Source organism: Salvia hispanica, chromosome 3, assembly GCF_029641045.1.
Source record: "Salvia hispanica isolate PSC_SH4W2 chromosome 3, Shi_PSC_v1, whole genome shotgun sequence".
Taxonomy (NCBI): Eukaryota; Viridiplantae; Streptophyta; class Magnoliopsida; order Lamiales; family Lamiaceae; genus Salvia; species Salvia hispanica.
The window spans coordinates 41,837,573-41,864,636 of record NC_142694.1 but is presented as its reverse complement, the minus strand read 5'-3'; the positions used below and the strand labels follow the sequence as shown (position 1 = coordinate 41,864,636).

Here is a 27,064-nt window from a genome sequence, read left to right as displayed (position 1 = left end):
ATATTTTTTGTGAAAGTATATACTCCCTCCGTCCACGAAAATTTGTCCCAGTTTTCCATTTCCGTCCGTCCCCCAAAATTTGTCTCATTTCACTTTTACCATTTTTGGTAGTGGACCCCATATTCCACTAACTCATTCCTACTCATATTTTATTATAAAACTAATATATAAAAGTAGGACCCACAATCCACTAACTTTTTCAATTCACTTTCCATTATATTTCTTAAAACCCGTGCCCGGTCAAACCGGGACGAATTTTCATGGACGGAGGGAGTACAAAGTAGTAAAATATTGTTTAAGTACAAAGAAAGTGGTTACTAATTATTAATTGCATTTTACCATTTAATCCTGAACTGATAATCTTGTATAGATTGATATTTAGAAGAATCATTAGTTAGAGATCATAAATAATTAAAAGTCACGTGACATGTGTATAATCCGTTAGATTCGATATCCAATGGATGAGAATAGTTCCTAGTTCTCATTTTTAATAAAAACCTCTTTATTTGATTACAACTCTTTTTCATATGGTCTATATAAATACATATATGATTCACTCATCTCTCTACACATATAGTTTGGTGATGGATTCCAAAGATGATGCATATTTTTCCATGTATGGTGGCGATGGAAATCACAGCTATGCCAAAAACTCAACTTACCAGGTACACATGACTCATCTATTGCTATCATCATTTAACTACTGCATGCATCATATTTTGATATGATCTATAATAATCCATTCACAAATTAACATAGGAATAAACATTTTGGGAATACTTTAGTACAGTTTGAAAAAACAGATAACTCATCTATCATCGAGTAATATGACATTTTTATTTATAGAATTTCATTCCTGGATGAGTTATAGCACTACCAAACATGCGCTTAAATGAGTTCTTATAATGTTTTGTCTCTAAGAGAGGAATATTGGACGCTGCAACGGAAATCATCGAAGAAGAAATCGCCACAAAATTAGAGATTCCAACTTCAAGCAAGCACTTCTGCATTGCCGATTTCGGGTGCTCAACCGGCGGCAACTCTTTTCCGGCCATGCACACGATCATCGAAGCTGTAAAACGCAAATACGAATCCACCAACCACAAAACCCCAGAATTCTACGTCTGCTTCAACGACGTCGTCTCCAACGATTTCAACACCCTCTTCAGCTCCTTCCCACCCAACAGGGGCTATGAGGTTGCCGCAGTGCCCGGAGACTTCCACCGCCGTCTTCTCCCGCCATCGTCCATCCACTTCGCGTACTCTTCTTGCTCGCTCCACTGGCTGACGGAGGCGCCTAAGGCAACGGAGGGCCTCAAGTCTTTGTTTTGGAGCGGAGGAGAGAAAGAGGAGGTTTATGAATCTTATTTGGGGCAATTTGAGAGGGATTTGGAATCATTCTTGAAATGTAGGGCTGTGGAAATGGTGGAAGGTGGGATTATGGCACTTCTTATTGCCGGAGTGCCGGACTCGTGGGACCCACAAAGAGAGTTTACCGGTGCGTCTGTGGCCGAACTTCTCAGAGCTTCCCTCCTCGAACTAGCCAAAAAGGTCAAATCTACATATTTCGATTTTTATTTGGAACACATTGTTACTTTTGTTCATAACAACTACTCCCTCCGTACCAACTTAATTTTCACACTTCGTAGGTCCCACATTCCAGTAACTCACTTTACTCACATTTTATTATAAAACCAATATAAAAAAATGGGTCTCACATTCCACTAACTTTTCCAACCCACTTTTCTTTACATTTTCTTAAAATCCGTGCCCACTCCAAGAGTGATAATTAAGTTGGAACGGAGGGAGTATTATTTTTAATTAATTACGATTAAATTAACTTTTGCAGGGAAGACTGAGTGAGACAAAGTTAGAGAAATTCAACCTTCCACACTTCTTTCCCACGCCAGAGGAGGTGAGGGTTGTGTTGGATAAGAGCAAGAGTTTTAGCATAGAAAGAATGGAGATTTTGAAGGGCAGGACATTGCTCGATATTGGTGGCTACGTGGCATGTTTTAGGGCCGCTCATCAAAACATGTTTACGCATAAGTTTAGAGCTGAAACCATCGATGAAACTTTCGATCTTTTGAAGAAGAAACTCCAAACTTTTCCTGTTTTCGCAAATCCTTATAATGATAGGTCAAATGTGATTGTTGCCATCCTCAAGCACAACAATGTTTAGTACTTGGTCAACGTTATTGTTGCATCAATAACTGTATCACAAAGCATTCTTTATTCCCCATCTCTAGATCTCAATTTTTTATGTTGTATTTTAGGAGCATTTTATTGTTCGGTTCTCGACAAAATATAAAGTTCGTTGATGCCTATGAATATGATGTGTTTCTACTCGATAGGAGGAAAGTCTTTTCTTCTTTGATTTTCAGTGGCTAGATGGACCATCTACTCAATGTGTGCTTCAGCTTGAGCTTGGCCGGTGCCAGAATCAAAATCCCCTCGTCATGGCCGCCCTCCACCCCGAATGGCCTGATCCCTATGCAAACCGAAAGTGCGAAGAAGACCATTGAATTTATTAGTTTTGGGCCATTACTATTATGATTTTTGGTTATATGTATAATGAAGTCCTTGAGTCCAATGAAGCCCAAATGCCCAATTCATATTCTCCAAAGTTTCAGAAAAATTTGTAACTTTAAAAACACATTACAATTGTAGATTAAAATTACGTAACATGCAGGCATCTAGTCGATCGAGTTATATATATAGAAATTAGCAACCTATAGCATACTAGCAACTTGTGGCATACTATAAAATTATGTTTCTTACGCAAATAGTAGTCAATAAATTTATTACTCCTAATATAGGAACGAATATTATCTAACATTTAACGTCTCATTAAATTTGTATTGACATTATATGTAAAACTGAATATTTTAATACTATTATGTTATTAGGGGAGTGATCAATTGCTAACTCATCATTTAATTGCTAACTACAACTAATTTAAGGCCATAGAATTTTAGAAAACGTGTGGTCTACAATTTGCCACGTGTAATTTTCATTTTTATTAATTAAATCGAAAAAGATAAAAAAAAAAACTCCAAATTAGGGTTTTGGATGAAAATGTCAATATGTTGTTCCGAAAATATCAACATAATGCTTCGAGAATGTCAACACAATGCTTTAAGAATGTTAACTCATTGCTTATATTGACATTCTACATGTATTATATTGACATATTTTATATGGTATGTTGACATTTCTGCTTGTACGAAAAAATTAAAAATTTTCAAAATTTTTTCAAATTTTGACGTCGGAACATATGCATGTATGATATCGTTGGAATCCTTATGAAATTATCTTTAATTTGATATATGTTATATGAATTTCAAGTTTTGGGATTTCTTTTAAAAGTTAGTTATAACTAAACATGTAGTTAATTGACATTAATACCCTTATTGATATTTTTTAGAATTAATCATATGACCTTATTGACATTTATGGATTAATGATCTAAGCCCTTAATTTGAATATCTAATGGTTATTATTTAGTTATAGTCAACAATTAAGTTATGAGTTAGCAATATAACACTCCCCTATGTTTTTAAATTTCAGCATCGCCTTATTTAACTTTTCGATTCCGTCACTGGGACAATGGCACCACTGTGTTTAGGCGTTGCGCATGCAAATGCGTGCTTCGGGCACCTCGTGATCACTGTAGATACCTTCAGTAGGAATTATTAATCATGTGTAGATTGTTTTTGGCTCAAAATTTAAAGTTGCGTAGCATGATAAAATACCTAAAGCTGTCCACAAATTCTTTTGCATGTGCTCTTACGTTATGACAAAAAGTGATGGGGCCATATTATTAATTTTATGTCTGGGTGTATTGTACGACGTTGTTCTGCATATTAATGAAGTGCAATACTTTTCATTTTATTTCATTGACAAAGAAACGTGCAATACTTTTCTTTTTATTTTGTTGACAAGTAAATGTGCATAGAAAGAATGGAGATTTTGAAGAGTGGGGCATTGACAAGTAAATGTGCATAGAAAGAATGGAGATTTTGAAGAGTGGGGCATTGCTCAGTACTGATGGCTACGTGGCATGTTTCGGGGCCGCTCATGAAAAACATGTTTTCACATAAGTTTGAAGCTGAAACTGTCAATGAAACTTTCGATCTTTTGAAGAAGAAACTCCAGACTTTTCTTGTTTTCGCCATTCCTAGTAATGATAAATCTATTGTGGTTGTTGCTATCCTCAAGCACAGCAATGTTTGGTACTTTGTCAACGTTATTGTTGCATCAATAATTCTAATATATCACAAAGTATTTTTTATTCCCCATCTCTAGATCTCAATATTTTATGTTGTATTTTAGAGCATTTTATTGTTCGGTTCTCAACAAAATATAAAGTTCCTTGATGCTTATGAATATGATGTGTTTCTATTCGATAGGAGGAAAGTCTTTTCATCTTTGATTTTCAGTAGCTACAGCCTACATGGACCATCTATTTCAAATGTGTGCTTTGCATCTTTGCATGCATGGGCCATCTAAGGCCAAGCCACCGCTTCAGTAAGAGCTTCGCCAGTGCCGGAATCAGAATCCCCTCGCCATGGCCGCCCTCCACCCCGAATGGCCCGATCCCTATGCAAACCGAAAGTGCGAAGAAGACCATTGAACTTATTAGTTTTGGGCCATTAATATTCGTATTGTTGGCTTGCTTGTGCTATTATGATTTTTGGTTATACGTATAACGAAGTCCATGAGTCCAATGAAGCCCAAATATCCAATTCATATTTTCCAAGTTTCCGAAAAATTTGTAACTTTAAAAACACATTAAAATTGTAGATAAAAATTACTCCCTCCGTCCCACATAATTTGACTCAATATTCCATTTTTGGTCGTACCACATAATTTGTCTAATTTCACATTTACCATTTTTGGTAGTGGGCCCATATTTCACTAATTCATTCCTACTCACATTTTATTATAAAACTAATACTTTAACAGTAGGACTCACATCCCATCAACTTTTTCAACTCACTTTCTATTAGATTTCTTAAAACTCATGCCGGGTCAAAATGTCCCAAATTATGTGGGACGGAGGGAGTACGTAACAGACATCTAGTCGAGTTACATAGAAATTAGCAACCTATAGCATACTATTACTAGCAACTTGTGGCATACTATAAAATTATGTTTCTTATGCAAATAGTAGTCAATATATTTATTAATGTAGCAACGAATATTATCTAACATTTAACGTCTCATTAAATTTGTATTGACATTATATGTAAAATTAAATATTTTAATAGTATTATGTTTTTAAATTTCAGCATCGCCTTATTTAACTTTTTGATCCCATCACTGGGACAATGGAACCACTGTGCTTAGGCATTGCGCACGCAAATGCGTGCTTCGGGCACCTCGTGAGTTCTGTAGATACCTTCAATAGTCATTATTAATCATGTGTAGATTGTGTTTGGCTCAAAATTTAAAGTTGCGTAGCAAGATAAAATACCTAAAGCTGTCCACAAATTCTTTTGCATGTGCTCTTATTGACAAAAGTGATGGGGCCATATTATTAATGTTATGTCTTGGTGTATTGTACGACGTTGTTCTGCATATTAATGAAGTGCAATACTTTTCATTTTATTTCATTGACAAAGAAACGTGCAATACTTTTCTTTTTATTTCTTTGAAAATTAAACGTGCAATATTTTGTGGAAAATATATTGGTTGATAACTTGATTGGATATTGTGAACTTAACGGATCGATTCACGCCCTCATAAAACGTGTAATGCATTTTTTCGTTTTATTTCCTTGACATAAAAACGTAAATATTTAACCCAAGGGGTGTGGTCGAGGGGCATGGGACTCGTCCATCCTTAACTAAATGGTCAGGGGATCGATCCATGTCTTTGGGTGTGGAGCAGCTTTAAATCATTGGGCCAGCTGTCCCACCCATTGAGGTGTTTACAAATCAGCGCGGGGAATAGTCACTGGGTCCGCCGGTGGATACCCTTGGTAATTAAAAAAAAATGTGAAATATTTTGTGAATTATATATTGGTAGATTGGGTATTGTAAATGACGCATATTCTCTTTGTATAGTATAATTTTAGTTATGAATAACACATATTATGAATAAAATAAGTAAGTAAGACAGTTATAGTAAAAAACAAACAAATATTGTTAGTGGAACTTATTTCATTAAAGAGAGACACTTAAGATGATTAACTACTTTTTGTTATGATCCGACATATAAAAACAAGACTATTAGTTATATGCAGGAAGAAAATATATTTTTACTTTTAACCTTTTGATATATATATATATATATATATATATATATAGGGGAGCACTAGGGTGCCCCCTTATTTAGAGTCACAACGTACATCCAATCTGGTGCTGCCATGTGGCACAAAACATGCAATATTTTATACACAAAAATGCAATCTAGTTGTATATGCATTTTCGCAGATTGCATTTTTGTTGTATGTAAATTGCATTTTATAGTATTGAGTTTTGCATTTTCACATAAATTGCATTTTTTATTGTTAAGTTTTGCATTTTCACATATAAAAATGCAATCCGTCTATATATAAAATGCAATTTAAACAGTCAATATCTAAAATGCAAAACTTAACAATAAAAAATGCAATCTGCATATAACAAAAATGCAATCCGCCAAAATTCATTTATAACTTCTACAAATGCGTATTGCATTTTTCTGTATACAATATTGCATTTTTCGTGCCATGTGGCAGCACGATCCAACCACGTGCTGCCACATGGCACGAAAAATGCAATATTGTATACAGAAAAATGCAATACGCATTTGTAGAAGTTATAAATGAATTTTGGCGGATTGCATTTTTGTTATATGCAGATTGCATTTTTTATTGTTAAGTTTTGCATTTTAGATATTGACTGTTTAAATTGCATTTTATATATAGCCGGATTGCATTTTTATATGTGAAAATGCAAAACTTAACAATAAAAAATGCAATTTATGTGAAAATGCAAAACTCAACACTATAAAATGCAATTTACATACAACAAAAATGCAATCTGCGAAAATGCATGTACAACTAGATTGCATTTTTGTGTTTAAAATATTGCATGTTTTGTGTCACATGGCAGCACCAGATTAGATGTACGTTGTGACTCTAAATAAGGAGGCACCCTAGTGCTCCCCTATATATATATACCTATATATATACCTATATATATATATATATATACCTATATATATACACCTATATATATATATATATATATGGGAGTGATCAATTGCTAACTAATTAACGATCCCAAACTAAGACTAAATCTTAGTCATTAGATTAGAAGATCTAGTGGTTGAAATAATGTCACATGTATTATATTTTTAATTAAAAAATTAATAAATAAAATTAGAGGGTATTAGTGTCAATTCCTTCTCATTTAAATCATCTTAAAATTTTTATTTACGTGATTCTCTCGATTTAAATTATTTTTTCGCAAAAAATATATCAAATTAAAGATAATTTTATAAGGATTCAAATGAGATCTCAATTGCATATGTTCCGACGACGTTCGGATGATGAAATTTGATATTTTTTATTTTAGATTTCGTAAATGTTGATAACCAGATTTTTATCAACAAATACATAAAAAAATCTCAATAAAACTATGTAAAAATCTCAATAAATATGTGTTGATATTCTTATGTCATAATGTTGATATTTGTAATACATTATGTTGATATAAAAAATATTGACGAAAATTATCATATGATAACATAATGACGATATTACTCTTTTGTCGATATTTTGTCTACTATTTATTGAGATTCGTAAGATTTAATCTCGTCATTATGTTATCATATGATAATTTTCGTGAATGCTTTTTTATATCAACATAGTGTATTACAAATATCAACAATATGACGTGAGAATATCAACACTAGTGCAAGAAAATATCAACACATATTTATTGAGATTTTTACATGGTTTTATTGAGATTTTTTGATGTATTTGTTGATAAAAATCTGGTTATCAACATTTACGAAAACTAAAATAAAAAATATCAAATTTCATCATCCGAACGTCGTCGGAACATATGCAATTGAGATCTCGTTGGAATTCTTATAAAATTATCTTTAATTTGATATATTTTTTTGCGAAAAAATAATTTAAATCGAGAGAGTTACGTAAATTTAAAGTTTTAAGATGATTTTAATGAGAAGGAATTGACATTAATACCCTTTAATTTTTTTATTAATTTTCTTAATTAAAAATATATAATTTATGATCTTCTAATTAGGCTTAGATTTAGTTTTAGTTTGGAATTGCTAATTAGTTAGCAATTGATCACTCCCTTATGCATGCATGTATCGATATACTTATACAAAAATCAATCAGTGATCCGGACAAATTGTCTTATAGTGTGTCCTACCAATTATAATTGCATATAACCATTTCCTTCACACCTTTTCTTCTCGTTTTCTCCAATGTGGATTAATTGAATACACCAAATGGTAATATGTCCGAACCATGACTTTTTACTCCCCGATAATGATTGTGTATTTAGAAAATAGTTCGTATATAAACAAATCCTAGTATATATATACTACTATATAAATTTGAATAAATGTGAACCATCATTGTTTGACTCTAAATGTACAAATAAAACATTATTATTATGCACAAAAAATGATAATTTTAAGAATCTAAGAATGAAATCCAACTACTAACTAAATCAGATTGATGGACATGAATTAGCCACGTACGTACGGATGAGTTGTCAATTGTAACACTTCGATTAATTAGTGGATAATAGTTTTCATTTCCAACTTAGTTATCACTCTCATATCCTCTATATATACATACATATGATTCACCTCTCTACATAGTTTTACATCATGGGTTCTTCCAAAGTTAGTGGACATTTATCCATGAATGGTGGCGATGGAGCTCACAGCTATGTCAAAAACTCATCCTACCAGGTTTAAATCTACACATCTTTTACCATCATAATTATTAAACTCTCATACTTTGATATGATCTATGGTAAGTCCACTGCAATAAAAAATAACAAATAAAACGCTTTTTATTTTATTAAGAACGCTTTTTTGTTATGTTTTTTTTTATTGTCAAATATATCATCGACGTTTCAAAAAAGCATCCTTATTCTTGATGTGCCAAATAAGAATAAGGACGCAAAGAGAAAGCGCTAGTGAATAAATCTCTTCTTGGGACGCCTTTTAAAAGCGTCACTAAATGCAGGTTAAAATTAGAGACACTATTAAAAATTGTCCCTACATGAATTTATGTTTGCGAATTAACGTTTGCTAAAAATTGATGTTTTCAAGAGAGGAATATTGGAGGCTGCAACGGCAATCATCGAAGAAGAAATCGCCACAAAATTAGACATTTCAACTAATAACTTCTGCATTGCCGATTTCGGGTGCTCAACTGGAAACAACTCTTTTCCGGCCATGCACACGATCATCGAAGCTGTCAGAAAGAATTACGAATCCTCAGACCTCAAAACCCCAGAATTCGTCGTGTGCTTCAGCGATTTAGTCTCCAACGACTTCAACACCCTCTTCAGTTCCCTCCCACCCGGCAGGAGCTACAAGGCAGCTGCAGTAGCCGGAGACTTTCACGGCCGCCTTCTCCTGCCATCGTCTGTCCACTTCACGTACTGTTCTTGGTCGCTCCACTGGCTGACGGAGGTGCCCAAGGCGGCCGAGGGCCTCAAGTCTGTTTGGCATGGTGGAGAGGAGAGAAAGGAGGTTTATGATGCCTATTTGGAGCAGTTTGAAAGGGATATGGAATCATTCTTGCAGTGTAGGGCTGTGGAAATGGTGGAAGGTGGAGTTATGGCTCTTTTAATTCCTTCAGTTCCTGCTTATTGGGACCCACAAAAGGAGTACACCGTTGGGTCGTTGGCCGACCTTCTTAGATCTTCCCTCCTCGACATGGCCAAAAAGGTCAAATCTACATTTTTTGCGTATATTCTTATTTTTATTCATAACAACAATCGATATTAAAAACTTTGACCAAGTCAATGAAATTGACTATACTATATTGACTTTCACAGGGAAAATTGAGTAAGGAAAAGTCAGAGACATTCAACATTCCATATAACGTTCCCACTCCAGGAGAAGTAAGGGCCATATTGCAAAAGAGCAATAGTTTCACATTAGAGAGAATGGAGAGTTTGAAGAGTGGGACATTGCTCAATGTTGATGGCCACGTGGCATTTTTTAGGGCAGTTCATCAAAATTTACTTACATACGAATTTGGAGCTGAAACCATCAATGAAACGTTCGACCTTTTCAAGAAGAAACTCCAAGCTTCGCCAGTTTACGCAGATCCTTCTAATGATAGATCTCTTGTGGTTGTTGCTATCCTCAAGCGGAACAATGTTTAGTACTTTGGTCACCGATTTTGTTGTCGGAGGCATCAATAATTCTGTTGTATCACTATAAAAATAATTTGGGGCTTTGGGATTTATATGGTATATCTACATAATGTAATATGAATTTTATCTTACAAAATAAAGTTTGTTGCTTATGTGTTCCTAATTAACTCATTCCGCCCACTACCAGGACTATTTTTTTATGGACAAATATATAGTACATAAATGAATAAAATTATTGGCCGTCAATATCACGAACTTTGACCTATTCTGGATCTTTCCACAAACATAAATTTAGTCGTAAATATCATGAACTTTGTTGTTGTTGCCGACTTCCCACAATCGCCAAAATTGAAACTGATGTGGCTAAATTTAAGTTGAGGTGTTAGTTAAATAGTTAGCAATTGAAACTGACGTGGCTAAAGTTAAGTTGAGGAGTAATAATATACTCCACTAGCTTACTTACTGGCTATAGTTAAACAAAAGATTAGGTAATTACATAATTTAACAAAATCGTTAAGAGAAAAATGACAATTATAAACACTACATCTACTACATTCATCCATAAAAAGAGACATGCTAGTGGAAGTTGTGAGTTTCAATACAAAATTGGTTAAATGAGAGATACAAAGAATATGGTATTAGTGTTACTGGAAAATGAGAAATACTTCAATAAGTGAAAAATTTACCATAAATAGAAGAATATAGATTAATTCTAGTGGACGACTCAAAATGGAAAAAACAACACTATATCTCATAGAAAGTGAGAGTATATAATTACAAAATTTGGCTAGCTAAGTCAAAATTTCGGCCAAATTGCAATCGGCTCAACTTACCTACCCAAATCTTTGACTCCTGCAAATCCTAGTTTCATCTGCCAATTTTCGACTCAATTACTTTAAAGTCCAGTGCTCGACAACGAAATTGAAATGAGAACATTTTTCGTTGACATCCCAAAATGACTAAATGAGACTTTTTTGGTAGACGAAAGAAGTTTATAAATGTGGAGTCCGCATTCCATCAGTGTCCTTCACAAAGGCAAACAATTTTTTAAAACTTGGACCGATCAAATATGGGACATGTAATGGGGACCGGAGGGAGTACGATTGATATCGTGCGCACAACTATGCAGCCCAATGATCACCAATGCCTCATTCGTTTGAAATCCGAATGCACAATTGAAAAAATCTCGAGATACAAAATTAAATAATAGGTCGGCTGATGAGTGATGAACTTAACTATGCTTAGGCATTAGTAGTATTAATGTGTGTGTGTCTAAGTTACCAACTTCGATCCTACCTATAACTAGCTGGGGACCAATCGAAGGTGTCTAAGAAAGCTAGGATTTTGCCATTTTAGTTTTGCATATGGAGAAAACTGTTGTGGTGTTGTAATAATATGACTTATGTTTTGATTAAGACTTGATTTGACTAATTGACTATATCTTTTATTTCCCTCCATAAACTATCGTTACGGAACTCGTGATGAAAACATTAAAAAAATAATGGTCAAAGCCTCAAATAGTACATATATTAACTAGATACTATTATTCTATTTGTATAATTATAAACGTAATACACCTATATATCCTCATAGATTGTTTTACTCTTGTAAAAGCACATCACAAATCACAATTATAATAGTACCAAAGTACACAGCATAATTATACTCCCATGGTCCCATAGAAATAGGCTAAATTTCATTTTTTGTTCGTCCTATAAAAACAGTTCATATCAATTTATATAAACCTTTTCACCTTCTTTTTTACTTTATCATTAATGGATTCCACCGTTCATTACATTATTTCAACTATTTTTCTCTTACTTACTAATTATGCATTAACACTGGTGTCATGTCCAATTAGCCCATTTCTACAAGACAGATATGTATTTTCTAGTTCATTTATGTTTTACTTAATTTTGAATACTAGGGTAGGGTTCTAACCAATGCGAGAGATCATTGGATATTAATGTGAGTAGTGGAGGGAAATCACATAGAGCTAGCTAGCTCTTTGGCATTCTGCCTTTTGTAGCCTCCATTCGCTTAATGTTTCGGATCAATGTCTTTGTCGGTGCCTATGAGTTTGAGGTGCTTCTACTCAATATGAGTATAATCGTTTTATCTTTGGAGATGTTACAGTAATCCATGAGCTTTAATCCACTACAACAAAAAAACCATTAAAGATATTCTTAAATGTAATTAAATATGCTAATTTGTATATCTAAATATACCACTAACGCTTCAACAAGCGTCCTTACCGTTGGTGTCACAATTAAAATTAAAGGACGCAAAAGGAAGCGTCCTAAAATAGCAAAGGGATTAAAATTTTTTTTCCTTAATTGTTATTTTTAAAATTTTCATATGCAATTAATTGCATCTCGATTATTTAGTCATTTAAAATACTCCCTCCGTCCACAAAAAAGAGATCACTTTTGTCATTTTAGGACGTCCACAAAAAATAGATCACTTTCTAAAAATGTAAAGTTTATCTCTCATACTTTTTCCACTTTTTCTTCCATCTCTCGTACTTTACTCACTTTTTCTCCCTATCTCTCTTACTTTACCTATTTTTTCTCCTTCTCTCTCTTACTTTACCAATTCTACATTAAAACTCGTGTCATACACAAAGTGATCTATTTTTGGTGGACGGAGGGAGTAATTTTTTTGTATTGATAGGGCATATCTCATCTTGATGATAGATGAATACTTGTAAGACAAGTACTTAGTTTGTATTCTTGACTATATTATTTATTGTTTTTATTTTTACACTCTACTTTTATTCAATTGTAATACTCCGTAGCAATTGTATATACATATAAAAATCTCCTCTCTCCATAGTTTTACTTCATGGATTCCAAAGTTAGCACACATATATCCATGAATGGTGGCCATGGAGATCACAGCTACGTCAAAAACTCATCCTATCAAGTTTAAATTAATATTTTGATATGATTTATAAGTACTTCTTAATTATTTAATTCAATTACGTCACACAAATTAGCTAAAGAATCACCGTTTGCGAAAACATTTATTTTCATGTCTCAAGGCCTCAAGGGAGGAGTATTGGAAGATGCAAAGGCAGTCATCAAAGAAGAAATTGCCACAAAATTAGAGATTCCAACTAATAGTTTCTTCTGCATAGCCGATTTCGGGTGCTCAACCGGAAACAACTCTTTTCCGGCCATGCACATGATCATCGAAGCCATCAAACGGAAATACGAATCTTCAAACCTCAAACCCCCAGAATTCTACGTTTACTTCAACGACGTCGTCTCCAACGATTTCAACACTCTCTTCAGTTCCCTCCCACCCGACAGAAGCTACAAGGCAGCCGCAATAGCAGGAGACTTCCACGGCCGCCTTCTCCCGCCTTCGTCTGTCCACTTTGCGTACTCTTGTTGGGCGCTCCACTGGCTGACAGAGGTGCCCAAGTTGGCCGAGGGCCTCAGGCTTGTTTGGCATGGTGGAGAGGAGAGAGAGGAGGTTTATGATGCTTATTTGAGTCAGCTTGAGAGGGATTTGGAATCATTCTTGAAGTGTAGGGCTGTGGAAATGGTGGAAGGTGGGATTATGGCTCTTCTAATTCCTGCCTTGCCAGCCTATTGGGACCCACAAAAAGAGTTCACCGTTGGATCGGTGAGCGAGCTTATCAGATCTTCCGTCCACGACATGGCCAAAAAGGTGAAATCTACGTTTTTCAATTTTTATTTGGGAGATATCGTTATTTTTATTCACAACAACAATCGATTTTAACAATTAATATCTCCGTCTGTGGCGAAATAGCATGTTTTTTCTAGGGCAAATGGCAAAAGAAACCATGAAGTTTAGTCAAATTCTTGTCTATCCCGTAATTTTTAAAATTGGCCAATTATATCATAACTTTGATATGTCACATAGTCTATGAGTTGGGAGATAGACCAAAATTTGACCACACTATTTAACAAGAGGGGTATAGTACTTTAAATTATAAGAGTGGTCGAACTTTCCTTCGGGCTTATGGCGAGGGAGAGTTTTGGTTAATTTGATGAAATTGACGACTTTTGCAGGGAAAATTGCGCATGGCGAAGTCAGAGACATTCAATTTTCCATACTACATTCCCACTCCAGAAGAGCTGAGGGCCATATTCCAAAAGAGCAACGATTTCAGCATAGAACGAAAGGAGATTTTGAAGACGGGGGCATTGCTCAATGTTGATGGGCACGTGGCATTTGTTAGGGCAGTTCTTCAAAATATGCTCACACATGAGTTTGGAGCTGAAATCACTGATGAAACGTTCGACCTTTTGAAGAAGAAACTCCATACTTCACCAGTTTCCACAAATCCTTCTAATGATAGAACCATTGTGGTTGTTGCTATCCTTAAACGCAGCAATGTTTAGTACGATCACGGTTGTCGATAGTATCAGACATCAGCCATTCTACTATATCACACTCAAATAAGGTGATACGGGCCCCAACTGACAGGGCCCGAGTTCACCGACATCACCACGGCCCAAGCCAAATACATAACAGAATCCAACCATATATACCAGAATATGTTTTTATACAGACTATTTTCTATATATATATAGAATGTGGGGCGTATTATGGTCAATAAGTGATATTATGTTAAAAATCAAAACAAATCTCAGCCCTTGGATCCTGAGATTGGATGGTTGTGATAAGCTACATTATTAGCCAAGATGTTACATTATCACCCGAGCTACATTATTAGACTAAAATGCTACATTATTGTACTAAAATAGTACTACATTATTAGCTAAGTTACATTATTTGACTAATAATCTACATTACTAGATGACACGTGGCATTAATCTAACGGTTACATTACAAGATCCAATGACTAAGATTTGCTTTAATTTTTGACAGAATTTTACTTATTAACCTGATCACGTCCCTATAGAATGTTGTTCATATATGCCAGCCAAATAAAAAAAATTGTAGTACTAAACAGTTCCATATGGAAACTATCTGTCAAAATTAGATATTATACCACTTGATCACGTATAATATATGGTGGCACATGGGTTCCATCGTAACTCTACAAATAATAGTTTTTCTTGAGAAAAAGCAAGGTACTAATTCTGTCCTAAAAGATCAAAATAATATTTTCGATTCAAAAAAAAATACGTGACACAAAAAACGACTGTTGGATTTTGGATGGACTCTTATTGGGCTGTGATTATTTGTTAAGCCCGGGTGTTATTAATTGGGCTGAGCCCAATTACTTACCTCCTCACTCCAGATGTTGCCACGTGTCCCTCTCTCTCAGATGCTGTCTTCTGACCGTTGGATGTAGGGTTGAGTGTTTTATGTGAGTGTTGGCTTGGTTGAGCCGTTTCATTACTCACAATATCTCTCTCTCTCTCTTCCTTGTGAATCAGAGTGTCTCTCTCTTCTCTCTTCTCTTCTCCGGTGGACTTCCGGCCATCTCTTGGTGATCTCCCATGGTTCTTTGAGTGGTTGATCTCTTGTGAGTGCTAGTGTGAGGCAATCTCTTCGATTGCTTGTTACTGGAGTGGAACTAGGGTTTTGTGAGAACCCGAAGAGTGTGTGTGGAGATTTGTTCGGTGGAACTTGATCTGGTGTGAGGGGCTTTCACAGTGGAGGTATTGGTGGTCTGAGGGTTAACTCTATCCAATCCATTGGTGCTCCCTTGGATCTAAGTTCTGGAAGAATAGATCAGTGTTGGTTGCGGCGGGTTCTGAGCCAAGTTTCTTTGATCTCTTGTTCTTGCTCTCTGTTGTGTAGTTGAGTTCTAGTATTTAGATCCGAGAGGATCTCTCTTAGTAGTTCTAACTTGTTTCTTGAGTGTGCAGGTGCAATTGAGTACGATTGAAGCTGTAGTGATAGCTTCAAGACCTTGTAATAGTTAGAACTAGATTCTTGTAATCTTAGTTGTATTACTTGTGTAAATCAGCCGCGTGGGTGAGAGTTTGGCTGAGCTCTCTTGTACAAGAACAAAGAGGTCTCGGTAATTAGTGAATCTAGACTAATCTGATCCCTACAGTGGTATCAGAGCCACATGGGGGGATTAGTCTAGCACGCCGAGTCGCTTAAGGAGGTGGGCAAGTGGAATCCTCCTTCGAGAGGGGATTCACTCTGGTAAATTGGCTTATCCTTCTTGGTTTATGTTTCTGTTTAGTGCCAACTATAGGCTTGGGCTTTTGTTTCTGGTAGACAGTCTCTGGCAAGGACTTAGAACTTCTGTGCTTTCTTTTCTCTGTGTTGCTTCCGCTGGTTTTAGTGCTCTGTGATCTGTGATCTCAAGTTACTTGACCACCAAGCATCTTGTACTGCCCAAGTGACCCCCTGCGCCCTCCAGTAGTGAGTGATTGCGAGCTGGGATAGCCTTGGCCAGTCTTGCTCGTGACAGTCAAGGATTTGAGTCCCTTTCTGTTGTGTGAAAGCTCTTGGTCCGTTCTTGTGTTGCTGGTGCATGTCTCTGTGCTTTCAGGTGTGTAAGGCTGTGTGTTTCTGTCTTGCTTCCTGCTTTCTTGTAAATTTTCTTGCTAAAATGGCTCAACCTGTTGGTTTGGTTCCTTATAATGGAAAAAATGATTTTGCTATTTGGAAACAGAAAATGAAATGTGTTTTGATTCAACAAAAAGTTTTCAAAGTTGTTGATGGTACTTTACCTGAGGATACTACTCAGGATAAAATTGATGAGATGAATGATCTGGCAAGGGCTACCATTGTGTTAAATCTATCTGATTCTGTGATTAGGAAAGTTGATCATGAGGAATCTGCTGCTGAAATGTGGAAATTGCTTGATACTCTGTATACTGAAACCTCTATGTCTTCCAGAATGTATTTGCTTGAAATATTGTTCAAATTTAAGCTTGATCTTGCTAAAGACATTGATGACAATGTGGATAGGTTTCAGAAGTTAGTACAGGACATTAAGAGGTCAGGTGATAAAACCATAGATGAATACACAAGTATAGCCCTGATGAATGTCATACCTGATTCCTATAGTGATGTTAAGGCTGCCATTAAGTATGGTAGAGATTCTGCTCCTCTAGTCCTCATTATTAGCTCCTTGAAATCCAAAGAACTTGAACTTAAGGAAAGGGCTGCTGACAAGACTGCTTACAATAAGGTGTTGAATGTCAGGGGTAGATCTAAATCTAGAGGGGGCAATGAGCCCAGTAGTGGTTCTGGTAATTCCTCAAACTCTAGGAAAAAGTTTAGGTCTAGGTCTAGAAGCAAGGATCCTAAAACCTATAGGAAGTGTTTCAACTGTGGTGATATTGGGCATTATAAGAAAGAATGTACAAAACCTAAGAAGAATAAGTTCCCTAACAATAATTCCCAAGTTGAAACCCTGGTTAATGTTGCTGCTTATGATAATGTAAATGATTCTGTTTTCATGGTGCATGACCTGCAATTTGTTAATGCCTCTCCTGCATGTCGCTTCACTTCAAATGATTGGTTGTGTGATTCTGGATGTACTTATCATGTGAGTCCTTTTAAGGAAGTGTTTTCTGAGTTAAAACCTGTTACTAAGACTTTTGTGTCTATGGCTGATGACAAGAAGTGTGAAATTCTTGGTATTGGCACTGTGTGTTTGAAGTTTGAAAATGGTTATGTGCTCAGCCTAAAGGATGTCAGATATGTTCCTGGTCTATGCTATAATTTGATGTCTTGTACTGCTCTTGAAAATGAGGGTATGGGAGGGAAGTGGGGGGAAGACTGTATGAAAATTTGCAGAGGTTCTATGTGTCTTTTCAAAGCTCAGAAGAAATGTGGCTTATATGTGTGTAATGCTGTGCCTCTTGCATGTGACAAGGCTTATGCTAATGTAGTTAAAACTGACAGAACCATGTTGTGGCATAATAGGCTAGGTCATATGAGTGCAAAAGGATTGAGTATCCTGAAAAAACATGCCATTCTTTCTGATAATGATGTTCAAAGTGAGTTGTCTTTCTGTGATTCTTGTGTGCTGGGTAAACAACACAGAGTTTCTTTCCCAAGTACCCCTGCTCCTGCTAATGTGAGTAAATGTATTCTGGAATATTTGCATATGGATGTTTGGGGTCCAGCTTCAGTGTCTTCTCACTCTGGATGTGTCTACTTCTTGTCTGTGATTGATGATTTCTCAAGAAAAGTGTGGTGTTTTTTGATGAGACACAAGTCTGATGTTTTTGAAAAACTTAAAACTTGGAAAATCTTGATTGAGACTCAAACTGGTAAGAAGATTAAGGCTATTAGAACTGATAATGGCCTGGAGTTTTGTAATAATCAGATGGATGATTTATGTGATAGCTTTGGAATTAAAAGACATAGAACTGTGCCTTATACCCCACAGCAAAATGGGGTTGCTGAGAGAATGAACAGGACTTTACTTGAAAAAGTGAGATGCATGCTTTCTAAGTCTGGATTGTCAAAAAAGTTTTGGGGTGAGGCTTTGTTAACTGCTACTTATTTGGTAAATAGGTCTCCTTCTGTGCCTCTGGTTGGTCAGTGTCCTGAGTATGTGTTCTATGGCAAACCTCTTGTTTTTTCTCACCTAAGGGTTTTTGGCTGTACTGCTTTTGTGCATAATAAATCTGACAAACTTGAGCCTAGATCTAGGAAAGGTGTTTTTCTAGGTTATCCTGAAGGTGTCAAAGGGTATAGAGTCTGGCTAAGGGATGAACCTGGGTTCAAGGTCATAATAAGTAGGGATGTGGTCTTCAATGAAGATGAATTCCCCTGCTTAAGGCTGACATTGAGCCCAGATCCTATAGATGTGGACAATGAACCTCTTACTGAGGTGGAGTCCACAGATACACTCACTGGAGTGGAGCATCCTAGTGGTGCTCCAAGTGAGGTGGAGCAGCCATTTTGGAACACTTATCCAGTCTATACTCCTAATGAGACACTTGATGAAGGAAACCTAAATTTGCTGCATAATAACCCTGCCCAAAATGTTGATGACAATGTGCCTAATTTGCATAATAGTCCTGTTAGAAACTCTCCTCCTGTTCCTGTTCAGAATGTGATAAATAGCCCTAGTGGCATTCAAAATGCTATTGATAATACTAACTTGCAGGATTATATTTTATCTAGAGATAGAACTAGAAGGGTAAATGTTGGTAAACCCTCTAGATATGATGGCTTTGTTGGTTTAGTTGCTCTGATTAATTTGGCTTTCAATGTTTATGAATCTGATGGTGATGAGCCTCAAACCTATAAGCAGGCTACTAAGTCTAAATTCTGGAGTCAGTGGCATAATGCCATGATGGAGGAGATGCATTCTCTGAAAATTAATTTCACTTGGATTCTTGTACCTTTGCCTCCTGGTGCATCTGTGGTTGATTGCAGGTGGCTCTATAAACTGAAAAATGAGGTGGAGGGCCTTAGGTACAAGGCCAGATTGGTGGCAAAAGGCTTTACTCAACAAGAGGGGGTGGATTACACAGAAATCTTTGCCCCTGTTGTTAAATTCACAATTGTTAGAATGATGTTGGCTTTGTGTGCTCATTTTAATTGGGAATTGAAACAGATGGATGTTAAAACTGCTTTCTTACATGGTGATCTTGATAAGCCCATTTACATGAAACAGCCTGAGGGCTTTGTTGATCCCAAGCTTCCCAATCATGTGTGCTTGTTGAAAAAGGCCCTTTATGGTTTAAAACAGTCACCTAGGCAGTGGAACATCAAGTTTAATATATGCATGCAAAAGTTAGGTTTTGTAAGAAGTACCTTTGATGCTTGCTTGTATGTGAAGAACCTTGACACTGTGCATGCCTGTGTTTTTGCTTTTATATGTTGATGATATGCTTATAATGGGTCCTTGTTTGAAAACCATTAAGGGTGTGCAAGCTGAGTGAGAATTTTGATATGAAGGATCTAGGTGATGCTCAGAAAATCTTAGGGATCAATATCTATAGAGATAGAGATACATCCACCCTTGTGTTGCATCAAGAACCTTATGTGTACAAAATTCTGAAAAAATTCAACATGTTTGATGCTAAGCCTGCTTCTGTGCCTTTAGCTGCTCATTTTATGTTGAGTAAAGATTTGTGCCCTAAGTCTCAGTCTGAAATTGATGCTATGAAAAGAATTCCCTATGCTAATGCTATTGGATCTGTTATGTACTTGATGGTTAGCACTAGGCCTGATATTGCCTATGCTGTATCTTGTCTTAGTAGATATATGTCTAATCCAGGTCCTGTTCATTGGGAAGCTCTGAAATGGCTTCTTAGATACTTGAAGCAAACTGCTAAGTATGGTTTGTGCTATTCTAAATGTGATGATGGTGTTTTACTAACTGGTTTTATGGATTCCAACTATGCTAATGACAGAGATAAGAGGAAGTCAACCACCTCCTATGTATTTTCAGTGTGTAGGTCTTGCATAAGCTGGAAATCACAACTGCAGCATATTGTGGCACTGTCCACCACTGAGTCTGAGTATATTGCTATCACTGAGGCAATGAAAGAGGCTGTATGGTTAAAGGGAGTACTTTCTGAACTCAAGTTTGTGAAATCCTCTCCTGTGTTGTTCTCTGATTCTCAATCTGCTATTCAGTTATGTAAAAATCCTGTTTTTCATGATAGAACAAAACATATAGATGTAAGGTTTCATTACATTAGGGATGTTGTAGAAAAGGGTGAAGTGTTTCTTCAAAAGGTGCATACTGATAAAAACACAGCTGACATGGGAACTAAACCCTTACCTTTGGAAAAACTTCTTTTCTGCATTAAGTACTTGCATTTTGATCTAGGATAGGTTGCATGTCCCGGGGAAAGACCTCAGTCACCTTATCAGCTGTGGTAAGGGTGGTAGGTGGCTGGAGGCATGAAGTCCTTTAGACTAATGGGTGTCGGCCCCTCTGGTGTCTAAAGGCAACCTGGTAGTTCCCAAGATGCTTGTGGACTTAGTCCTTTGGTGCTGAGGGATCTGCCTTGTAGGCTATGATGATTTTGTCTCAGCCCACAACACTTGATTGGTTTCCCAAAATAAAAGTCCAAGGTGGAGTATGTTGGATTTTGGATGGACTCTTATTGGGCTGTGATTATTTGTTAAGCCCGGGTGTTATTAATTGGGCTGAGCCCAATTACTTACCTCCTCACTCCAGATGTTGCCACGTGCCCCTCTCTCTCAGATGCTGTCTTCTGACCGTTGGATGTAGGGTTGAGTGTTTTATGTCAGTGTTGGCTTGGTTGAGCCGTTTCATTACTCACAATATCTCTCTCTCTCTCTTCCTTGTGAATCAGAGTGTCTCTCTCTTCTCTCCTCTCTTCTCCGGTGGACTTCCGGCCATCTCTTGGTGATCTCCCATGGTTCTTTGAGTGGTTGATCTCTTGTGAGTGCTAGTGTGAGGCAATTTCTTCGATTGCTTGTTACTGGAGTGGAACTAGGGTTTTGTGAGAACCCGAAGAGTGTGTGTGGAGATTTGTTCGGTGGAACTTGATCTGGTGTGAGGGGCTTTCACGGTGGAGGTATTGGTGGTCTGAGGGTTAACTCTATCCAATCCATTGGTGCTCCCTTGGATCTAAGTTGTGGAAGAATAGATCAGTGTTGGTTGCGGCGGGTTCTGAGCCAAGTTTCTTTGATCTCTTGTTCTTGCTCTCTGTTTTGTAGTTGAGTTCTAGTATTTAGATTCGAGAGGATCTCTCTTAGTAGTTCTAACTTGTTTCTTGAGTGTGCAGGTGCAATTGAGTACGATTGAAGCTGTAGTGATAGCTTCAAGACCTTGTAATAGTTAGAACTAGATTCTTGTAATCTTAGTTGTATTACTTGTGTAAATCAGCCGCGTATGTGAGAGTTTGGTTGAGCTCTCTTGTACAAAAACAAAGAGGTCTCGGTAATTAGTGAATCTAGACTAATCTGATCCCTACAACGACGAAGAATGAACGTAATATAGTTGGACATTCTTGTTATATGCGTGCCTCGTGATATATCAAATCTCCATTAAAATATTTGGAATTTTTTGTTTTAAAGATTTCAATTCTCTATACATACAGATGTATGATTCACTCTCTCTCTCTACATAGTTTTTCTTCATGGATTCTTCCAAAGATAGTCGACATTTTTCCATGATTGGTGGCGATGGAGTTCATAGCTATGTCAAAAACTCATCCTACCAGGTATACATCTATTACTATTATAATTAAACTATTGCATTCATATTCTATAATTTTACATGATTGCTCATACACAAATTAAAGAGAGGAGTATTGGAAACTGCAAATGCAATCATCGAAGAAGAAATAGCCACAAAATTAGAGATTTCAACTAAAAGGTTCTGCATTGCCGACTTCGGGTGCTCAACCGGAAGCAACTCTTTTCCGGTCATGCACACAATCATCGAAGCCGTCAAACAGAAATACGAATCCTCATACCTCAAAACCCCAGAGTTCTACGTCTACTTCAATGACATCGTCTCCAACGATTTCAACACCCTCTTCAGTTCCCTCCCGCCCAATAGGAGTTACGAGGTTTTAGCAGTGCCCGGAGACTTCCACCGCCGCCTTCTCCCGCCGTTGTCCATCCACTTTGCGTACTCTGCTTGGTCTCTCCACTGGCTGTCGGAGGTGCCCAAGGCGGCAGAGGGCCTCAAATCTTTGATTTGGAGTGGAGGAGAGAATGAGGAGGTTTATGCAGCTTATTTGGGGCAATTTGAGAGGGATCTGGAATCATTCTTGAAGTGTAGGGCTGTAGAAATGGTGAAAGGTGGGATTATGGCTCTTCTAAATCCTGCACTATCTACCTATTGGCAGTGGCGGACGCAGAAAATTTTGTTAGTAGGGGCTGAATTGTATGTGTAGAGATAAAGAGTTGAGATAAAAAAGAATTTAATACATAATCGGATAACCAAATATAGAGGTCATTTTTCGATCGTTTTAGTTTATAATCATAGATGATCGTGTATAAATTTTGAACCTCCGTGTTATCTTAAAAATAACATCCGTGACAAATACCAGTATAAGATATGCATTAATATTTATGAATAAAACTAGTCTAATGCATAATCAAAACGGTACCGTATATTATCTATAAAATAATATAGTAAATTACAAATGTATTGCATAGCATGTCTTTTGTCATATTTCCAATATAATAGTCACTTATTAATTAAATATGACAAATTAAAAAAAAAATTAATTTTGCATAAAATTGGAAAAAGAAGAATAAAAGTGAACAATTGAAATTATAGATTAAACTTAGTAAACAGTTATTAAATTTGCATCGATGATAGTGGAAGAAAATGAATTATGATTAAAAAGAAATTTTTAGTCAAGAAGGAAATATTATTTAATTTAAAATTAATTAACCTTTTTTAAAACTAAGTAATCAAGAAAATGAATTATGTTTAAAAAGAAACTTTCACACAAAATACACATATTTTAAGGCAATAAAATAAGCCCTCCGCATCATTTAAAAGAGATGACAGCTCATCACTTGTTTCAATACAATAATATTAAATTTATTAAAATTGAGTCTTCTTCTTCACGCTACACAACCGCATTACTTATTTTCTCTGCAACTTTTTATTTCAGATTCAGTTCAGCCCATCCTACTATTTAATTTTTATAGATTTAGACCTCAGCAACATTGATTTGGCAGGGGCTTATGATAGCTTTCAAAAAATTTGAAAATTTTAGAAGTAAAAAAAATACATAAAAAAAACTTCTTGGGGAGGGCTTAAGCCCCTCACCCCCTCTTACTGTGTCCTCCACTGCCTATTGGGACCCACAAAACGAGTATACCGTTGGGACGCTGGCCGACCTTCTCAGATCTTCCCTCCTCGACATGGCCAAAAAGGTCTAATCTATGTTTTTCACCTTTTATTTGAAAAATATTACTCTATCCGTCCCATAAAATTTGTCACTTATTTTTATTTTCGTCGATCCTTAAAAATATGTCACCTTTCACTTTTAACATTTTTGGTAGTAGATCTCACGTTTCACTAAATAATTCACATATATAAAAGTATGACCCACATGCACTAACTTTTTTAACTCACTTTCTAGTATAGTATATTTCTTAAAAACACATGCCAAAGTCAAATGATGACAAATTATTTAGGATATCAGGAAGTACTACTATTTAAACCCATAAATTGTCCCGTGACTTTAAGAATTAGCTAGCTAGAAAAATCATGAAGCTAGTTTGGATTCGTTCTTAATTATTTTATGGTAAAAAAATTTGGCGTCTAGTGTGGCAGTCGAAAATTCATAATGAAACTGCCAATGAGTAAATCAATATTTTCTACTATTATTAAAGAAAACAACATTGTTTAGTTAAAAAATACGAGCAAAACAATATTTTCTACTAGAATTTCTAAAGAAAACAACATTGTTTAATTGAAAAATATGAATAATATACTACAAGTAAGCAATCAATGATTTTCATCATGGGATACTTGTGAACTAATATCTAAATATCATGGTTTTTCTAATTTATTTTCAAAGTTACGGGTCGAACAGCCAAACTTCATATTTTTCCTAGAAACTAATCCTTTTGTTTATTTGTAAATCATTTTATCAGGGTAGATTGTGTAAGGAGAAGTGTCACGACCGCCCTTTCTAGGGTTAATAAATGTGGAAGGTCACGACCAATGGGACTTTAAGAAAGGAGAATTTTCTAGGGTTTCGATAAAGAGTTTGACAAAGATAATTAATATTCAAATGTTGAGGAAAAAATCAGAGTAAATGCTTAAGTTTAAAATCCAAGGTCAACAATTATCATCATTTATAATTCAAGAGAAAAAGGGGTTCACAATATAATTGCGAAAATTAGTATTATCTCAGCAGAAGCATCCAAGAGTAAGAGTGACGCCATATATGAAGACACGATGCCACTCGGAGTTCAAAATAAATCCAACAATGATTAAGGTTCGACTCAACACCACCCCAAGCTCGTTGCCGCTCAACCTGCACATAAGGAAAACATATGCAGGGCTGAGTACTATAAGATATCCAGTGGACTCATGCCGAAAACAGTTTATAAAAATAAATTATATTTATCATGTCATTTTTAGGTAACCACCGGGGTTTTGACTTTTGAAAAGCCCGAGGCACCAAAATATTCCATTGTTCAAAATCGCGACTGCGTAGTCATTTTCCCATAGGCGTTTACCATATCTGCTCATACATGACTTGGAAATGTGGCCACAAACCAAGTCACTAGACCGGCTAACCCGTACGCTGACACACGGTTTACCATAGGTGTACACTAATCCAAGTAGGGTTTGCGGCCCTACAAGGACCCGAATTCGATTTAAATAATAAATGGCAAAGCCATTTCAGATAGGCACGTTAAAACAAAATACAGCATGATAAACAGTTTCACATTTCATTCTCATCGATAAAATAGTTAGGGCATTGTCCTTATTTAAAAAGAGAGTCCACCTCAACTGCTTAATCCGAAATTATTTTCTTTCCTTGATATCACGTCTCGCTTGCAAGGAAATACCTTTAGCATTTAAATAACACATAAATCAACACAACGAATCGAGTAAATAATTAAGATGCATGAATCCTTTGGCTTCGATTATTTTTGTTGATAGGATTACAAATTTTCCCAATTAAAACTCCACTCTATTCCTCAAAATATCTCAATCAATCAGAGAAGTAAACATCAAATTAGCCCAACAAAAGAAACAAACACATCCAGGCCTAAGGCTTTAAATAGGTTCGGCCACTTCCAATAATTTTAAAGAATTAGCCCAATACTTAATTTAACAAACCACATCCCTTTACAATATAAAAGTAAAATGAATTTAATAAAGAATAAAAAGTACACCCCCATTCCCAACATACACGTAAACTCCCATCACAGTTTATAACAAACTCCCAAATTTAAGAATACACAACTGAGAAACAGCCGCCGTCGTCGAACAAGATCTCGCCGGGCATTCGCCTGATCCAAGACGTTCGGCGCTGCAGCGGTCGCTACATCGCCGCTCCGGCAGACCTGATTCACACCGAACACCCCGCAAGATAAGTTCTAAATTTTCGATTAAAAGTTTGATCTTTTACTTGGTTTGCTTCGATTACGCGATATATCGATTTGATTTCAGATTGTATTAACCGGTAGTGTAGGATATGTATGAATGCAGCAGTAAAAAGTCAGATTTGGGTGAGGGAGGTGTATACCGTCTGTACATGATGCAGATTAGTGAATGAAAGAGTTGTTGTTCCTGTTCTTTTCTCCCCTTCAAGTTTCTGTCGTGTGAAGTCATTTTCATGAGTTGGTTTGGAATAACAGGGATTTTGCAAAAATGAAACGTGATCAAGGATATACCGGAATTTAGAGTGGGAAGGAGATGAAGGCGTCGGATAGTTCGTCTTCTTCGCTGCTCTCTTTCTCTCTGTCGTATTTCTCACAGTTGGAGTATTTGAGATTGTGAAAGAATTTTGTTACGTGAGTGAGAGCGCCGGTGGGAGATTAGGGTATGAAGACTAGGTTTTATAAGAGAAATTTGTGGCAATTGATTCTCAAATAATTGGAATTAAAGGCTGATTGGTGGTTTAATTTAGGAAAAGGATTTGCATATCAGGGGAGGGGAGGAAGAAGAAGACGCGTTAAGATGGAGGAGGAGAAATCTTTGCCAATTTTTATTTATTTAATTATTTTCTTCTTTCCACAATTATAATCAAGGAAAGTCTTCGGGATCAAGACAAAGATCTTATAATTTAATCAAATTAATTTAGGGCTCAAACCCTTGTATTTTATTTAAATTATGTTGCTCACAAATT

General features: G+C 36.1%; 3 protein-coding genes, 2 long non-coding RNA genes and 1 pseudogene across 6 annotated transcripts; 5 read left to right on the top strand and 1 right to left on the bottom strand.

The window, feature by feature from the left end:
- Nucleotides 1–584: 584 nt before the first annotated feature.
- On the top strand, nucleotides 585–2,242 carry LOC148930833 (loganic acid O-methyltransferase-like). The gene is made up of 3 exons (XM_089067077.1): nucleotides 585–665; nucleotides 922–1,551; nucleotides 1,850–2,242. The coding sequence occupies exons 1-3, from the start codon at nucleotides 585–587 to the stop codon at nucleotides 2,180–2,182; spliced, it is 1,044 nt and encodes a 347-aa protein (XP_088923203.1). The 3' UTR covers nucleotides 2,183–2,242.
- Nucleotides 2,243–8,788: 6,546 nt separating this feature from the next.
- On the top strand, nucleotides 8,789–10,537 carry LOC148930832 (loganic acid O-methyltransferase-like). Of its 2 annotated transcripts, none has more exons than XM_089067731.1 (3): nucleotides 8,789–8,946; nucleotides 9,313–9,936; nucleotides 10,047–10,537. In XM_089067731.1, exons 1-3 carry the CDS (start codon nucleotides 8,863–8,865, stop codon nucleotides 10,377–10,379), a joined length of 1,041 nt encoding a protein of 346 aa, XP_088923857.1. In that variant the 5' UTR covers nucleotides 8,789–8,862; the 3' UTR covers nucleotides 10,380–10,537. The 2 variants fall into 2 exon arrangements, with proteins under 2 accessions (XP_088923857.1, XP_088923858.1); XM_089067732.1 differs by having other exon boundaries at nucleotides 8,885–8,955; nucleotides 9,312–9,936.
- A 2,677-nt stretch (nucleotides 10,538–13,214) lies between these two features.
- Nucleotides 13,215–14,746, top strand: LOC148930831 (loganic acid O-methyltransferase-like). Its single transcript, XM_089067048.1, has 3 exons — nucleotides 13,215–13,295; nucleotides 13,422–14,048; nucleotides 14,414–14,746. The coding sequence occupies exons 1-3, from the start codon at nucleotides 13,215–13,217 to the stop codon at nucleotides 14,744–14,746; spliced, it is 1,041 nt and encodes a 346-aa protein (XP_088923174.1).
- A 7,908-nt stretch (nucleotides 14,747–22,654) lies between these two features.
- On the top strand, nucleotides 22,655–23,128 carry LOC148930830 (loganic acid O-methyltransferase pseudogene; annotated as a pseudogene).
- Nucleotides 23,129–25,924: 2,796 nt separating this feature from the next.
- On the bottom strand, nucleotides 25,925–26,736 carry LOC125212194 (uncharacterized). Its single transcript, XR_016137452.1, has 3 exons — nucleotides 26,610–26,736; nucleotides 26,462–26,530; nucleotides 25,925–26,279 (listed from the first exon to the last, which is right to left on the bottom strand). It is a non-coding gene; the product is annotated as an uncharacterized LOC125212194 (long non-coding RNA).
- On the top strand, nucleotides 26,622–27,027 carry LOC148930829 (uncharacterized). The gene is made up of 2 exons (XR_016137453.1): nucleotides 26,622–26,758; nucleotides 26,846–27,027. It is a non-coding gene; the product is annotated as an uncharacterized LOC148930829 (long non-coding RNA).
- Nucleotides 27,028–27,064: the final 37 nt, after the last annotated feature.

Coding starts and splice junctions, on each gene's coding strand:
- LOC148930833 (XM_089067077.1), top strand. CDS start 585: ATGGATTCCAAAGATGATGCATATTTTTCCATGTATGGTGGCGATGGA. Junction 666..921: donor CCAAAAACTCAACTTACCAG/GTACACATGACT, acceptor TTTGTCTCTAAG/AGAGGAATATTGGACGCTGC. Junction 1,552..1,849: donor TCCTCGAACTAGCCAAAAAG/GTCAAATCTACA, acceptor TAACTTTTGCAG/GGAAGACTGAGTGAGACAAA.
- LOC148930832 (XM_089067731.1), top strand. CDS start 8,863: ATGGGTTCTTCCAAAGTTAGTGGACATTTATCCATGAATGGTGGCGAT. Junction 8,947..9,312: donor TCAAAAACTCATCCTACCAG/GTTTAAATCTAC, acceptor GATGTTTTCAAG/AGAGGAATATTGGAGGCTGC. Junction 9,937..10,046: donor TCCTCGACATGGCCAAAAAG/GTCAAATCTACA, acceptor TGACTTTCACAG/GGAAAATTGAGTAAGGAAAA.
- LOC148930831 (XM_089067048.1), top strand. CDS start 13,215: ATGGATTCCAAAGTTAGCACACATATATCCATGAATGGTGGCCATGGA. Junction 13,296..13,421: donor TCAAAAACTCATCCTATCAA/GTTTAAATTAAT, acceptor CAAGGCCTCAAG/GGAGGAGTATTGGAAGATGC. Junction 14,049..14,413: donor TCCACGACATGGCCAAAAAG/GTGAAATCTACG, acceptor CGACTTTTGCAG/GGAAAATTGCGCATGGCGAA.